The following is a 15,945-nucleotide window of genomic DNA, read 5'->3' as shown; positions in this document are numbered from 1 at the left end:
TATTGAGATGATCATGTGGTTTTTATTCCTCAGTTTGTTGATGTGGTGTATCACGTTGATTGATTTGCGGATACTGAACCATCCCTATGTCCCTGGTATGAATCCCACCTGATCCTGATGTATGATTCTTTTGATGAATTGCTGAATTCTGGTTGCCAAAATTTTGTTCAGAATTTTTGCATCTATGTTCATCAGTGATATTGGCCTGCAGTTCTCTGTTTTCGTGGTGTCCTTGTCAGGTTTTGGGATCAGTGTGATGTTGGCCTCATAGAATGTGTTAGGAAGTGTTCCATCTTCCCTAATTTTTTGGAATAGCTTGAAAAGGATAGGTATTAAATCCTCTCTGAAAGTTTGGTAGAATTCCCCAGGAAAGCCATCTGGTCCTGGGGTTTTATTCTTTGGGATGCTTTTGATTGCTGTTTCAATCTCTTTCCTTGTGATTGGTCTGTTCAAATTGTCTGCCTCTTCTTGAGTGAGCTTTGGGAGATTGTGGGAGTCCAGGAATTTATCTATTTCCTCTAGGTTATCCATTCTGTTGGCATATAGTTTTTTGTAGTATTCTCTTATAATCTGTTGTATTTCTGCAGAGTCTGTCGTTATTTCTCCTCGCTCATTTCTGATTTTGTTTATTTGAGCTTTCTCCCTTTTTTTCTTTGTAAGTCTGGCTAGTGGTTTGTCAATTTTATTTATCTTCTCAAAAAACCAGCTCTTTGTCTCATTGATCTTTTCTACTGCCTTTTTCATTTCAACAGTATTTATTTCTGCTCTGATTTTTATTATTTCTCTCCTTCTGCTGACTTTGGGCTTCATTTGTTCTTTTTTCTCTAGTTCAGTTAGGTGTGCTTTAAGGTTGCTTATTTGGGATTTTTCTTGTTTGTTAAGATATGCCTATATTGCGATGAATTTTCCTCTTAATACAGCTTTTGCTGTATCCCATATGAGTTGGTATGGCATGCTATCATTTTCATTTGTTTCCAGGTATTTTTTAATTTCTTCTTTAATTTCTTCAATGATCCATTGCTTGTTCAGTAGTGTGTTGTTTAGTCTCCACATCTTTGTGCCTTTCTCAGCTTTTTTCTTGTAATTAATTTCTAGCCTTATAGCACTATGATCTGAGAAGATGCTTGTTATTATTTCAATTTTTTTAAATTTGTAGAGGCTTGCCTTGTTTCCTGACACACATTATATTAATTTCAGGTGTACAACATAATGATCTGATATTTGTATGTGTTACAAAATGATCACCTCAATAAGTCTAGGTAAATCCATCAGCACACATAGTTACAGAATTTTTTTTTCTTGTGATGAGAACTTTTAAGATTACTCTCAGCAACTTTCAAATATGCAATACAGTCTTATTAACTATAGTCGACATGCTATACATCTCCATGATTTTATAACTGGAAGTTTGTACCTTTTGACTTCCTTCATCTGTTTCACCCCTCCAACTCCTGCCTCTGGCAACTACTAATCTATGCTCTGTATCTATGAGATTTGTTTTGGGGGTTTTATTTAGATTCCACCTATAAGTAAGATCATACGGTATTTGTCTTTCTCTGTCTGACTTAGCAGAATGCCCTCGAGGTCCATCCTTCTTGTCACAAATGGCATGATTTCATTCTTTTTTAAGGCTGAATAATATTCCATTGTGTATGTGTGCACACACACACACACACACACACACACATATATATATATCGTGCACATTTTCTTTATCAATTCATCCATCGATGGACACTTAGGTTGTTTCTATGTCTTGGCTATTGTAAATAATGCTGCAATGAACATGGGGATGCAGATATCTTTTGATGAATTTTAAAGATACTACAGTCATTCTCATGGCCTGGGAGGGGAGGAAAGTGGTATGAAATAATACAGCAACTTATTCGAAAGGGTGTAATTAATTGTTCTGTTTCTTATGTGGGTCTTGAATCAGACAAAACTACAAATAAGGTTATAGTTTGAGGCTTCTGTTATAACATCTGTTCCCTTTTTGGTCTCTGGGAACAAATATGCTACAACTGCATGAAGAGGAAGAGGTAACTGGAAAAGAAGAAGAGAAATGGACTGGAGTAAAAATAAAATTTTCAAACAAGCTTGAGATAGTATAAAAGTATAATATTTGACCAAAAATATTCCATTTACAACTGAAGTCAGGTTGGACCCCTCCCTACTCTACATATTTATATGCTCCCTGGCCTGCATCTCAGCAAGCGCATCCTGCAGCTAGTTGACCGGTCCAGCCCCCACCAGCCTAAGTCAGCTGTGTAGAGGTTGCAGGCATGAAGAGCTCTGGGCACCAGGGTGAGGTGGCCTAGGCACAAAGGTCATAGATTTCTCTAATCCAATCCAGAAAAGAATTGGGGTAAACCTTATCACTCTCCCTAAGGACATATTTTCTCTGGAGTTCTTCCAGGCTTTCTAGAGAAGTAAATTTTAATACAGGTATGAGGGTCTCCCCTCATCATGGCTTAAGAGTTTCATTTAAACCAGACAAAGAGCTCTCCTCTGGGTCTGGAAAGGGTTAGAAGTGTTAATAGGGAGAAAACGACACTCAGTACCTTCAGTCTGGGGGCTGTCTTGTCTACCTACTGATGGCTCACATCTTAAAACTTTCCAATCTCCATAAAAAGGTGAAATCAGAGACAGAAATGGTACATATTAGGGGGGCTGGCCCCGTGGCCAAATGGTTCACCCATTCCGCTTTGGTGGCCTGGGGTTTGCCGGATTGGATCCTGGGCGTGGACCTACACACTGATCAACAAGCCATGCTGTGGTGGCATCCCACATAGAAGAACTGGAATGACCTACAACTAGGACATACAACTATGTACTGGGGCTTTGGGGAGGAAAAAAAAGAGGAAGACTGGCAACAGATGTTAGCTCAGGGCCAATCTTCCTCACCAAAAGAAAACAAAAGCATACTAGAAAAGATCTTTAAAAGATTAAAAAATAATAATAATACACAAGAGGAACTTAGTTACAAAATGCTCTCTGCTTGGCAAGTAAAGTGGTGAAATTAAGCAGCCCCAGAATGGATGGAATGGTCACAAAGGTCTGGATGCAAGGCTTTGTCCACACTGGAAAGCAGGAAAAAACTAGGGCTGTGACCTGAGGTGTGAGCCTGGCATTCCATGTAGAAAGCGACACCAAAGGCAAAGTGGGCACTTTACACCGTCCTGGGTCAGCTCTTGCAGTTAGAAGTGCTACAAGGAGGCTTCTGGCCAGAAGTTTGGACAATTTCTACCACGCAGACCAAGCAGGTCAATCACTGCCTAGGTCAGTGGATCCTTCCCTGAGGGCACGCTCCTATAGGGTCGTCCCCCACCCCACCTCAAAGAGCTCTCACAACCAGACATCTCGACCTGCGGTTGTCCTAGATGAGGGCAGCAGCAATGTGACAGGTCAGTGGAAACAAGTCTCTAGGATTAGATTATACAAATGGCTTTTTATGTAAGTGAAGTTATTCTATAACAAATACATATGGTAAAATAGGAAATAACTTGTTCAGTGTTTTCTATAAGAAAATCACATACGAAGTAACTTGAATATACACAGGTAAATAATATGGAAGGGCATGGTATTCCCTGTCATTTTCATTTAACCAACAGTACAATTCAAAAATATGTATATTTATTCCAATATAGAGTTTGACCAAAACCAGCTTCTTATAAGAGTTTTAGCGCTGTATCTTAACAATCTTAAGATTCCATTTGAATGCTTCTATTAAGTGATAAAATGTTGTGCTAATTTAAACAGGTTTTTTTCCTGCTGGATGTATCAGAATTTTTAATATTCTATTGTGCTTTGTGAATTTCCAAGAGGGGGATAAATTGTGCAGCAGTTCAAAACTGCTTTGATCACAGAACCTCAGGACAGAATATTTTGCTGGACAACAGACTTATATAATACAATTTGGGAAATGCTGCTCTAATGAATTCTATACTGCTCTACAACATATGAAAACCATTGTACACCCCCAGAGAAACTAAGAATATGAACCATAAGAAGTATTAGCCTATGTAATTGAAAAAAATATATCAGGTTACCCATCTATCAGGGTATTTACATTAAGAAGTTAACTAATTAATCATTTGACATTGTTTAGAGCAGCAATGAATGTTAATCAAAGGATGGACTCAAATCAATTAAATACACTTGGCCAAGCAAAACAAGATCTTTAGCTGCAATGTAAATCCATTGGTTTCCCCAAAGGAAATGCGGTTTAAGTCAAAGCCACGTGCAACCAAGTACAATGTCAAAACTGAAGCACTGTGCCAAAAATAATTTATACTAGGTACTTTACTATGGAAATAAAATATAAAACTCTTCCTAGAGCCAAGAGTTCCATTCGAAAATGAAACATTTAGCCTCGGCACAGATACAAATGCTCGCCCTTTATGCTCCTGGCCAATTTTCCTGCTCTGTGTTTCTTTGGTGCTGCGCCCACTGCAGTCCTGAGCGGGTAGGAAGGGCCTCTAACACAGACTCCCTTAGCCAACAAGGCTTCCGTAACTTGCCCAGAGCATAGGACCTAGCGAGCCTGTGCCCCTCTGCATGAACGAGGTGTTCAAATCAGGAGGCGGAGCCAACCCCTAATCATACCAGCACTGATTGCCCAGACTGGCTGTAATCTGTGCTCTGTGCTCCCCTCAGCCAGTGTCTGCTGCCCATCTTTCTTTTCCAGTAGGCAAACCAATGCCAGAGGCTAAGTTCTGTAAATCACAGCAGTGGAGATCCAAGTCACGCCAACTGCTGTACTGGTTTACTGCTCTAGAAAAAGGATCGATGGGATACGATGAAAGTGTTGAAGAAATGAACAGGGGCACAATCTGTTGCTTTCCAGACTTCTGTATCCTCCCACAGTCCCAGATAATCAAGAGATAAATGTCCTCTGTGAAATGTTTTACAGATGATAGAACAAAACTGTGCCAGGTAAACATGTGCAGAAAATCCATACTCTCAACATCCTCTTATATTATATTTCTGTATAAATAAAAACAATGTGCGTACACACACACACACACACACACACACAGGTACAAGAAGTCTGGAAGAATATAAATCAAAATGTTACCAGTGCTATACTTTATTGCATGTCAATTATACTTCAAAAAGCTGCTTAAAAATGTTAAAGTGGTTATCTCTTGAGTTAGGGAAGATTACAGGCAATTACATGTATTTTTTCTGCTTGTCTGTATTTTCCAAATTTTCTTGGCAGTATATTCATTACTTTAGTACTACAAAAAAAATATAAAAGTTATTTTCAAAAATCTTGCACAATTCATTCAATTTTTTGATGTCTGAGTAGTTCTTTACACTTTATCAAGTGTTTCCACATATTTAATCCATGAAACAGCAGAGGGAAATATTAAGCTTATTTAATATTATGATTATGATTATCATAAATATTATGGCATCATAAATATTATGATTACGATTATTGCTTCAGAGAGGAGGAAACAGGCTCTAAGATGTTACAGGAATTGTTCAAAGACAAAGAGCTAGTAATTAGCAGAATCTAATGTGAGTCTAGACTTTCTCTTCTAAATTCTAAGGCTTCTGTTTTCTTTTTCTTGCTATTTGCTCTTTCTTCTGGTGTACCACGCTCTACTGGCGGCATTAATCCCACAGGAATAGACTTCATATAAAACAGAAGCAATAGAGTCTTATATAAGGTTTAAAAGGAAAAAGAAACTATTTTTTTTCAAACTCAGTATTGGTTAAGGGGAAAAAATATGAAAAACCAAGGGAGGTTTGGAGACCACAGAGGCACAGTCAGCGTGATAGGAAAACTTTTTCTTCTAGTTGCCGCATCATACACTCTTGGCTTCATTTCAACCCCATTCGGAAAGGGAAAAGGAAACTTGACAAAAATGGGACCAAAACACTCAGAGATGGCACCAAACAATGCAATGGGCTAGAGGTATTCAGATACCACTCTATTGGAGGTACCTTCATTCCTGCCGCGGCTGCAGGGCCGCTGGGGTCCACAGCCTGGATGTGGCATGGCTTACTTCCTCGCACCACAAAGCCCCAGCCAACAGCGTCACCAACAATCTAGAGAGGAAAACCACAATTAGCAATCAGCAGACGGTTCCTGGCAATTTGCCTGTCTTCCCAAGAGAGAGAAAACCAGCCCAGGATTAAGTGCATGCCATGACATAACTCTTCTCCTTTTCATCTCTACCCTGTCAGGAAAATGGAACGCTTTGCTTCTATCATAAACACAGGGATATCTATGCGGAAAATGTGGTCAAGAAACGCCTTTTTGGCAGAAGGATCTTCTTCTGTGAGGGCACTACTCAGTGAATAACTGGCAGGTTGCCTCTTTCTTAAGCTGCTACGCAATTTAATATTAGACTCAAACGGAAAGTTTAGATCTTAAAAACATGGTTGAAATTTCTCTCCAGATCCAATTTCCATTCCAAATTTGTTCTTTTCCCCTGGATCCAAATGATACTTTCTTGATGATCTTGCTATGTCACTGAAGTCTAAAGGAACAATTTAAATTACTAATGGTGGGAAATATGGAGAGTGTTGGCTTTCTCGAAACACAATTTTCTCTACCAAGAGAAGAAAGTGAAAAAGTACATAAAGTTCACAATTTACAAGGATGCGGGTCAAAAGTTGTTTGAGCCTGGAGGGTGCCTTTTCCTACAGAATCATTATTAGAATTGGCAGTTATGTTCCCTGAGCAGCTCCCAGGCGTGTCTTTGACATACACCCCAACTGAAATACAGATGAAACACACTCACAATCAATTGCTATCGCAATGCTGGCACTTAAGTTTAAAACCAAAAGAAATACTTTTAAAATACAACCAACTGTCTCTTGAACGCTGGAGACTGAGGAAAAGCAGAGAAGGAAATGGAAATGTTTGTGGACATTCTCAAAACATTATGAGGCACTTGACGGACTTTAAGGTTTGCTGTTATTAGCTTATTACATCGAATTTCACTTCCAAATGTACAGTTTACCTTTCTCCCCAATACAGACATATTATCAGAGCTTTTGTTCATTATGATGGGGCTATCATCCTCTTTTTAACTCCTCAGTGTTCAGAATGTGAGGTAGCCCTTGAAAAATGTTACAACGTAACATTTTTTCCCATGAGATAAAAAAAGTTAGAGGACTGAAAGAAAGAGAAGTGCTTTAAAGAGGATACAGATGTAAATGTGAGGAGACTGAGAGAGGGGGGCAAGGGCAGAGGGAGTGGGTGAGGCACTGTCATGCAGAGCACTTAGGTTCTGTTTGAAGAAAACCAGTGGGGCCGGAAGGAGTGGAAGGAATGGAAGGAAGGCTGAAGGCCTCCAAGCAGGGGCAGGTGGTCAGAAGATGCTCACCGATATGCAGTGCTCCCAAATCAGGTGTTCATAAAACTCAAGGCATGTTAACGTGTCAAAAGTACCATCCTTTATGGTGGAACAATTTATCCCATAGCTTTCTTTCTCTACCTTAGGACTCCTCTCATGACTTCTAGAATTAAGAGTAATCCAGAAGGAATTATTGGCATTATTTGCACTACCCATTTGCCTTAAAATCTGTAATTATATTAGAATACATAATGGAAATCTTTTTTTCAAGGACCCATCAAAAGGAGTTTAAAATGCTGTATTAAAAATAAATCATGTCAAGTCCTAATACATTTAAAAGTGCCTAAGGGTCGAGAAAGCCCACTATTATAATTACTCTAAAAACAAAAGGAACATTAGGAGAAAGTTTTCAATTCCATCCTAAGCTACACGTTGACACACTGACATGGCACAGAAAAACGAACGGCCAGGAGAAAGCCCAAACGATGAGCCTACCGTGAATGTCTTCCTTGCATACGGAGCCCCGGGAGTCAGGAGTTCCTCAGAAGTGACGGGCCTCTTCAACACTGCAAGACAGACACAATGTCAAGGTACCAATCCTTGCGAGCCCTTCGTTCACTCATTCAGCAGATATTTGCCGAATGCCTCATAAGTGACCATCGGTGAACAAAAGTGGCAAAGATCCCTGCCTCACAGTTTACACTCCAGCCAAACAGATACAAACATTAGCAAATATCAGTAACTCCAAACCCAACTTACAGAGCTATGGAAAGAGGAGGGAACAGGGCAGGGTAAAGAGAAGTAGGAGTCCCAGGGGTGGAGGTAAGGAGTGGTTTGAAATTTTTCTATAAAGAAATAGGCCACATTTTCTAGTTCTCGCATTTCTTTCTTTTAAATCCTGATAGGCATTCAACACATCAAAGAGAAAACCCGACTCTAATGGTCTGAGTCATGTTTCAAGAGTTAACCCCATACAACCTCCTCCCACAACATGCTGCACCCCACAGACCACAGCTTCACTCCTTTCCTTATTAATACCCTAGATGGCATGAACACACCGCCTTTTGCCCTGAGTAACAAGACTAGTGAACTTCTCTGTATACCCAACGTGTGCTAGGCACTACGCCAAGTGCTTTAGGCATATTAACTCATTTAATCATCACAAAAACTAATGAATTAGGTTCATCATTGTCCCTATTTTATCAGTGAGAAAACAGAAGCTCAGAAAAGCTAAGCTCGTGTCTAAGGTCTCAGAGCTAATGGATAGCAGAATTAAGATTCAAACTCCGGCATTTATGCCAGTGCCCACACTCTCAGCCGCTGTGCCACATGGTTCCCCCCATGCTATGCTGTTTCTGTAAGCGGAAGAAAAGGCTCAGAAGCTCCAGAAGGTAGAGGTGTATTGTCCTCCTAAGACCCCTGTGCTCATCAGCTCACTGATGTTGCCACCAAGATGACAAAGACAGCAGACAATTCCTGACTTGCCGACTGCCTAAAAACCCATCAATAATGAATCTCCCCATCCATCCTGTGCTCACTAAGAACTGGAAAAGCAACAGCCACAGCCGCCCAGAGCAGCCAGTGAGTCAGGGGACAGGGACTATCCTAACCTAGTTATACAGACATCATGACCTTGAGTGTCACAAAGAAACTGGAGGGGCCAGGAGCCTAATCTGGCAAAGTGTCAGTCTCCAATTATCTTTCGGGGCAGCATTTGGCGGTCACATGCCAGTCCTGGAACAAGCACGCAGCAGAAAAAGAAAAGGCAGTGTGGGGCGAGGCCCGGATGACCCACCAGGCAGCTGGGCCCTGCCTGAGGGTTGCACGCGCGGCCTTCTTGACTAACAAGTGCCTTCTCAGTTCGAGGCAACGAGCTGTGTCTTGCTGAGATGACAGTGGGCTGGGATTACTACTTTTGTTTTCAGAAAGCTCATAAGAGAGAAAATGAATTTATGTTCCCAAACAAGAGGGAATAGATCGAATATCAAGAAAAGAACCTCTGAGCAGATGGACGGGAGGTAAGAGAAGGGGGCCAGGGTTGGGGGTGAGGATTGAGACCTTTTAATTCCTTGTCAGACAACTCCTTCCCCAGCCCCTACAACTCCTGCTGGGGTTTATGAATGTGGATATAGGAATCGCATTGTACTGAAATATTTGGAAACAATACTGACCATTTATTTAATACACTTTCTCTTTTTTGATTGAGATATAATTGACATATAAGACTATATTAGTTTCAGGTGCATGACGTGATGATTCGATACATGTATATACTGCAAAATGATCACCTCAGTAAGTCTAGTTAACATCCATCACCACACATAGTTATAAATTTCATTTTCTTATGATAAGAACTTTTAAGATTGACTCTCTTAGCTTTCAAATATACAATACAGTATTATTAACTATAGTCACCATGCTGTATGTTACATTCCCGGGACTTACTCATTTTGTAACTGGAAGTTTGTACCTTTTGCCCCCTTTGCCCATTTTGCCCACCTCCTACTCCCTGCCTCTAGCAATCAGTAGTCTGTCCTTTGTATATATGAGTTTGTTTTTTGCTTTTTTAGATTCCACATATAAGTGAGATCGTATCGTATTTGTGTTTCTCTGTCTGACTTATTTCACTTAGTATAATGGCCTTGAGGTCCATTTACGTTATTACAAACACCAAGATTTCCTTCTTTTTTATGGCTGAATGATATTCTACCATACACATATATATATCACATTTTTTCTATCCATTCATCCACTGATCAACTCTTAAGTTGTTTCCATGCCTCGGCTACTGTAAATAATGCTGCAGAGAACATGGGGATGCAGATCTTTTTGAGTTAGCGTCTTCATTTCCTTCAGATAAATGCCCAGAAGTGAAATTGCTGGATCTTAGGATAATTCCACTTTCCATTTTTTGAGGAATCTCCCTATTATTTTCCATAGTGGCTGCACCAATTTACATTCCCACCAATAGGGCACAAGATTTCCCTTTTCTCCACATCCTCATCAACACTTATTTCTTGTCTTTTTGATAACAGCCATTCTAACGGGTGTGAGGCCATCTCTCACTGTGGTTTTGAATAGCATTGTACTGTAATATTTGGCAGCAATACTGACCATTTATTTTAATACACTTTCTCTCTTTCTTATGTTGAAAGATGTAAAAATCTTGAAGCATAGGGAATTATCTTTTAGCTTTCTCTTTTCATGTCCTTGGCAACTTATCTACTCATCACAGTGATACTGATTATGGTAATATCTGTAGCACTTTTCTTGTCTGGCTTAGGGCATGTATATACAGTACTAAAAACATATATCCTGATGTATATATAATGATTAATTTTAAACGCCTTACTGTGAAGACCTGCTTATCAACCTGAGAAAAAAATCATGGTTGAGCTCACAGTATATTGGGAACCCTCTTAAAAGTGAGGGAGAAGCCTGGCAGAATATGGATAAGAGCTAAGACTTATGAACCACAATTAAGTCCTGGCCGCTCTGGTCCTTAGAGACCCAAAAAAGGCAACCTGACCTTTCTTTTCTGCCTGCATATCAGTAAATTCTTCCCTTTGAGCCAAGGGGTCAGAAGAAAGAGGAGACAATATAAACCCACCTCAGGGAAGATGGATACGTAGTTAATTTAGGTAATTAACACTTTGTTCATATTCTACTATTGTATGCAATCAAAAACATGTAAAATGGCTTTAGCACAATTCACCCTTTTCTGACACTGAAGTCTGTTGTTTCTAAATTTGAAGATACCTATCAGATTTCTCCCAGGGCTTCAAACATCCTATTTATATGGATATAGTTCTCCTTTCTCATTCTTGCTCCTTTAATTGAAAAACCTCATAATATATGGGTACTCAATGATTTTCAAGACAGAGTCAATATGGAAGCAAGTTTCTTCATTCACTTGCAGGTTATAACTTTATTCTTAGAGCTAACCCTCCAGAGAACAGAAAAAAAAATGCTAGATTAAGAAAAATACTCACTTGCCTAGATAACAGCATTAGATGATGTTTTCTCTTAAAGCCCTTTGAACAACTTCTATTTATCCTTATTCTTACTACCGCATAATGTTTTTTTTCTCCAAAGAGATGATGCGTTCACTGAAGGAAGGGGCTTTCCTTCATGACCTCTCATCTTTGTATCCCCAACTTCTGCTGATGATGTAACAGCAAAATAAAAGGAACAAAGTCTCTTCTCTAAAGGTGATACACTGAATGGAGGGTGGACAGAGCGCTAAACAAATGGAGTTGAGGGTATTTTAAAGGCAATGATTATCATGATGGACCATGCAATGTAATCCTGGGAAGGAGGTGGGTAAGGGACAGTGAGAAGGTGGTAGTGTCAATGGTTACAGGTGCTTGTGGGGGTGATGAACTGATTAGGTCAAGGAAGGATTGATTCTAAGTAACAAGCTCATCAACAACCTTTGTACCTACATTTTTTTCTGGAATGTAAAGGCCATGAAGGGTGATGAAGAGAGTTTGAAACCACAGGGCACCAAGAATCAATTCCAGGGAGAGTTGGGTTTGCATGGATCCATGCTTCTTCCTTGGGGTGCTGAGACCCCGCAGATTTTGGCATCAGTTGCAGTCTGGGGAAGCGCTATTTCCCTGCTGTAGAGAACACTGCTGTGTTGCTCAAACCCTCGGATGGAGGGCCTCCTCTCAGCTGCTCAGACTGCTAATGCAGACAGCCTTCAGACTGCCAATGCCCTCAGCTTTCTTTGGAACACTCTCTCTGAAGAGAGCTGTTTTGCCCAAGGTTATGCTCTCCTCCCAGGGGCAGCCAACATCTAATGACTGGTCAAGATGAGGGTATAAAGGTCTGGCCACCTCACCCCAAGTTGGGACAACTCTAAAGGGCCATCCCAACTCCAGAGCTCCCGTTGGGGTCAGCTGCAGCCTTCATTGAGACTGCATTGCAGCCCAATTCTCCCTCTGCCCAAACCTACATCCTTCCCTTCTATGCAACAGGTGTTGACCCCAAGAACATGCTGTAATAAGACTCCCACATACCAAGACTCCCTCCATCTGCGAATCTGCTTCCCAGGAACCCAGCCCACCCATCTGCCCATGCCCCACAGTCACAGAAATGGGGCCGCCTTTTGGCCACTCACCAGACTTGGGGTTGCAGAGCACAGGGGGGCTGCTGCTGAGGGTGGGGCTGCTGCTGAAGTAGCCACTGCTGCCGCAGCTGCTCATGCTGCTTCTCCTCACCGCAGACACGATCTTGATCTCCTTGCTGGGGCTGACTGTGCGGACAGGAAAACACACAGTCACCGAGGGTGGTGGTCCTGGTTCCCTAGTGCACACGGGCTTTCAGCTGTGAGATACAGCGAGGTGAGTCACATGTGCCAGAAAAAAGCACTCTAGCCTTGGAGTCAGAAAAGCAAGGATTTGAGTTGCAGCTCTGCCACTTAGTAATAGCACAACCTGGGGCGATTCCCTTCAGTTCTCTGAGCCTCAATTTCCCCAGGTGTAAAGTGGGAATAATGCTATCTCATAGGATTGATGCAAGGAGTGACTTATATAATGTATGTGAAATAATGTATATGTATACATTATGCGTATGTATACAATAATGTAAAATAAAAATAATGTATATGTAAACATTATTTCAAGAACTACCAAGCCCACGCTGAGTAGTCCCTGCAAGGCTGTAAATTAAGTACTGGCTAGACACTTAATGAATTAACAGTGATAATAAATGCCTCCTGATTTAATATTAAATAATCACCCAGAGGCATGGAAGAAAGAGATTAAAATACAGAGCACATATTTAGGCTTTGAAAGTATATGGGAGGCAGTGGCTTCTATGATCTGATTTCATTCTCTCCGCCCTGGATTTGGCTGGCTCAACAGGGAGAAGGGAACAAAGTCCATGATCAAAGGAAATAATCCATGGAGAGTACATTGCCTGGTGCCTGGCACATGAGAAGCACAAAATAAATGCTGGCCTTTATAATGACTGTGGTTACTATTTCCTCCATCTCATCATCATCACTTGTTCGGGTCTATTGGGCCCACTTACGAAACATGCAAACAGTACTAGTGAGAATGTGAATAGTCACTCTGCATTTGCAGCCACAGCCTTAAGGAGACACACAATTGGCGCGTGTCTAAGCACAGGCTTAGGCTCCTGTCCCTCGGCTGGTGTTTACTTTCCCAGAGCAACTCTTGGTTCATTCTGTCCTCCATCCAGCTGTGTCTGTGGAACCTGGGATATGGGAGGTTGGGGAGGAGAATGTGTAACACAAGCGCTGGAGTAAGACAGGACTGGCGCGAGATCCAGCTGTGCCCACCACTTTCCAGCTGTGTAACCTGAGGTAAGCTGCTCAGTTGCTCCATGCCTCAGTTTCTTCACTGGAAAAATGAGGATAAGAAAAGTCCTTCCTCTTAGGATATTGTGAGAACTAAATGAGAAAACTCATGCAACCAGCTTGAATCAGTGCCAGGGGCACAGAAAGTTCTCAATATAGTTGTAAGTGTTCTCACTGTCACCTCCTATTCATAACCTAGACACATATTTTCATTTTGCCCTGGGTTTCAGGTTAAGTGCAGAACTTCCTTCCAAACCTTAGGCTCCCCAGTTCCTTGAGTCAATGCCAAGTTTCCAGAGGAGCTGAAGATACCACCCTTAAGCACCTCAGCCTCTTACATAGAACGATATCTTTTCTGGATGAGTGGGGTTATCTTTGGGAACATTAGTCACAATCATTTCTGTCAGGGTTCATTGTAAACATGGGACTGTTTGATCTCACATGTAACGTCCCAGGCTGCTCTGCTTTATGAGCTCCTGTGTCTGCTTTTCATAGTTTTTCTTTGTTCTCTATCACCCCCTCATATGGATTGGTAATCAGTTGCCTTTTAGTCGTATATGCCCACAGAAGTCTTTATTCAGCCTTAAAATATGTAGCTTTTCAAAGCTGTGATTTAGAAAACTGGATACTTAATGATACATAAGAAACGTCTGTAAATGAAAAGTAAATAAAGTATGAGTGAGAGCTTGAGAGATCTTCCATAATTCAAATACATATTTTTTTTCTTTTGAGGAAGATTAGCTCTGAGCTAACTACTGCCAGTCCTCCTCTTTTTGCTGAGGAAGACTGGCCCTGAGCTAACATCCATGTTCATCTTCCTCTACTTTCTATATGGGACGCCTACCACAGCATGGCTTTTGCCAAACAGTGCCATGTCTGCACCCGGGATCGAAACCGGCAAACTCCGGCCGCCGGGAAGCGGAACGTGTGAACTTAACCGTTGCGCCACTGGGCTGGCCCCCAAATACATAATTTTATGAAACAGACTTCACGGCATCTAAGTTGACTGTCCAGGAACAATCTGGTTGTTTGTTTTGTTCTTGGGGGCATATTTCTTGGTTATGAATAAACAGAAATTTGCTGGAGGACAGAATTTCAAAAAAGTGAGTTATTACTACCCTATTTCTCAAAAGACAAATACATGTGATCAAATAAACAATGGAACTGACATACCCGACATAAAACTGGTAGATTTCCGATTGTCATGGCTCTGCTTCCTTAGGCAGAAGGGACTGTCGTGAGTCTCCTGGGAGGAGGGGGATTTTTCATTGAGCAGCTCCATCAGTCTTCGCCTCCGACGGAAGTTCATTCTGAACTGGTAGAGAAGATTGCTGTCCACAAATGGGTGTTTGTTGGACACTGGAAAGAAGAAGCAACAGATGTGGGCTGTCTGGCATCCTGGCCACTGAGCACCGCAGCTGAAGACTCCAGCCAACGGGGGCAAAGTCTTGAGAAAGAGTTGAGTGCTACAGATGCCATATGAGTTTATAATCCACACAAGGTCCCAGGTTTTCTCGATGTGTGATGCACTTTAAAAATTTACTAACAGGTGAGGTGTGTGAAGGGTCCGGAGGGAATAGGAATTAGGAAAGGTATGTTTTGATGGGGGGGTGGGGTTGAGTAAAGAGAGTTTGAAGAAAGAGGAGAAAGCACTTCTAGAACTTCAGTTACTTCTTTTTTTCTTTTTAGTTATTTATTGAGGAAGATTAGCCCTGAGCTAACTACTGCTAATCCTCCTCTTTTTGCTGAGGAAGACTGGCCCTGAGCTCACATCCACGCCCATCTTCCTCTACTTTATATGTGGGACGCCTACCATAGCATGGCTTGCCAAGCAGTGCCATGTCCGCACCCGGGATCCGAACTGGCGACCCCGGGCAGCCAAAGCGGAATGTGTGCACATAATCGCTGTGCCACCGGGCCAGCCCCTCTTTTTCTTTCTATTGTATCTATATGAGATGATGGATGTTAATTAAACTTATTGTGGTAATCACTTCACAATATATGTAAATCAAACCATCATACTGTATATCTTAAAAGTATACAATAAAAGTATGCCAATTATTTCTCAATAAAACTGGAAAAAAATTTTAAGTACACAGACAAGTAGAATGAAAAACAAATAGAATTATCTATCTATCCATCTAATCTATCTATCTGTGTTGAGCAAAAAACAGGGCTGGCAAATACCAAATCTGATGGAGAGGAACATTCTCCATCTTTTGTTCAGTATTTAAATATTGACTCATTTATACTATGAATACCTAGAGGCCAGTCAAGCAAAAGAAAGAGAAAGAAATCATC

The 15,945-nt window shown here is 41.2% G+C and overlaps 1 protein-coding gene across 2 annotated transcripts in view; it reads right to left on the bottom strand.

Moving 5' to 3' along the window:
- Positions 1-15,945, bottom strand: part of DEPTOR (DEP domain containing MTOR interacting protein) — a 143,489-nt gene that overhangs the window by 38,093 nt on the left and 89,451 nt on the right. The window contains exons 5-9 of one of the 2 annotated variants that reach the window (XM_023648901.2): positions 14,818-15,003; positions 12,442-12,576; positions 7,812-7,882; positions 5,956-6,060; positions 5,074-5,240 (exon numbers count right to left, since the gene is read on the bottom strand). In XM_023648901.2, the coding sequence (XP_023504669.2) occupies positions 5,235-5,240; positions 5,956-6,060; positions 7,812-7,882; positions 12,442-12,576; positions 14,818-15,003 (503 nt within the window). In that variant the 3' untranslated portion in view covers positions 5,074-5,234. Of the gene's footprint in view, positions 1-5,073; positions 5,241-5,955; positions 6,061-7,811; positions 7,883-12,441; positions 12,577-14,817; positions 15,004-15,945 lie in introns of those variants that run through there. The other variant, XM_001496931.7, reaches the window with a different exon arrangement.

This window comes from Equus caballus, chromosome 9 (genome assembly GCF_041296265.1).
Source record: "Equus caballus isolate H_3958 breed thoroughbred chromosome 9, TB-T2T, whole genome shotgun sequence".
Classification (NCBI taxonomy): domain Eukaryota; kingdom Metazoa; phylum Chordata; class Mammalia; order Perissodactyla; family Equidae; genus Equus; species Equus caballus.
This window is presented reverse-complemented; position numbering and strand designations above follow the sequence as displayed.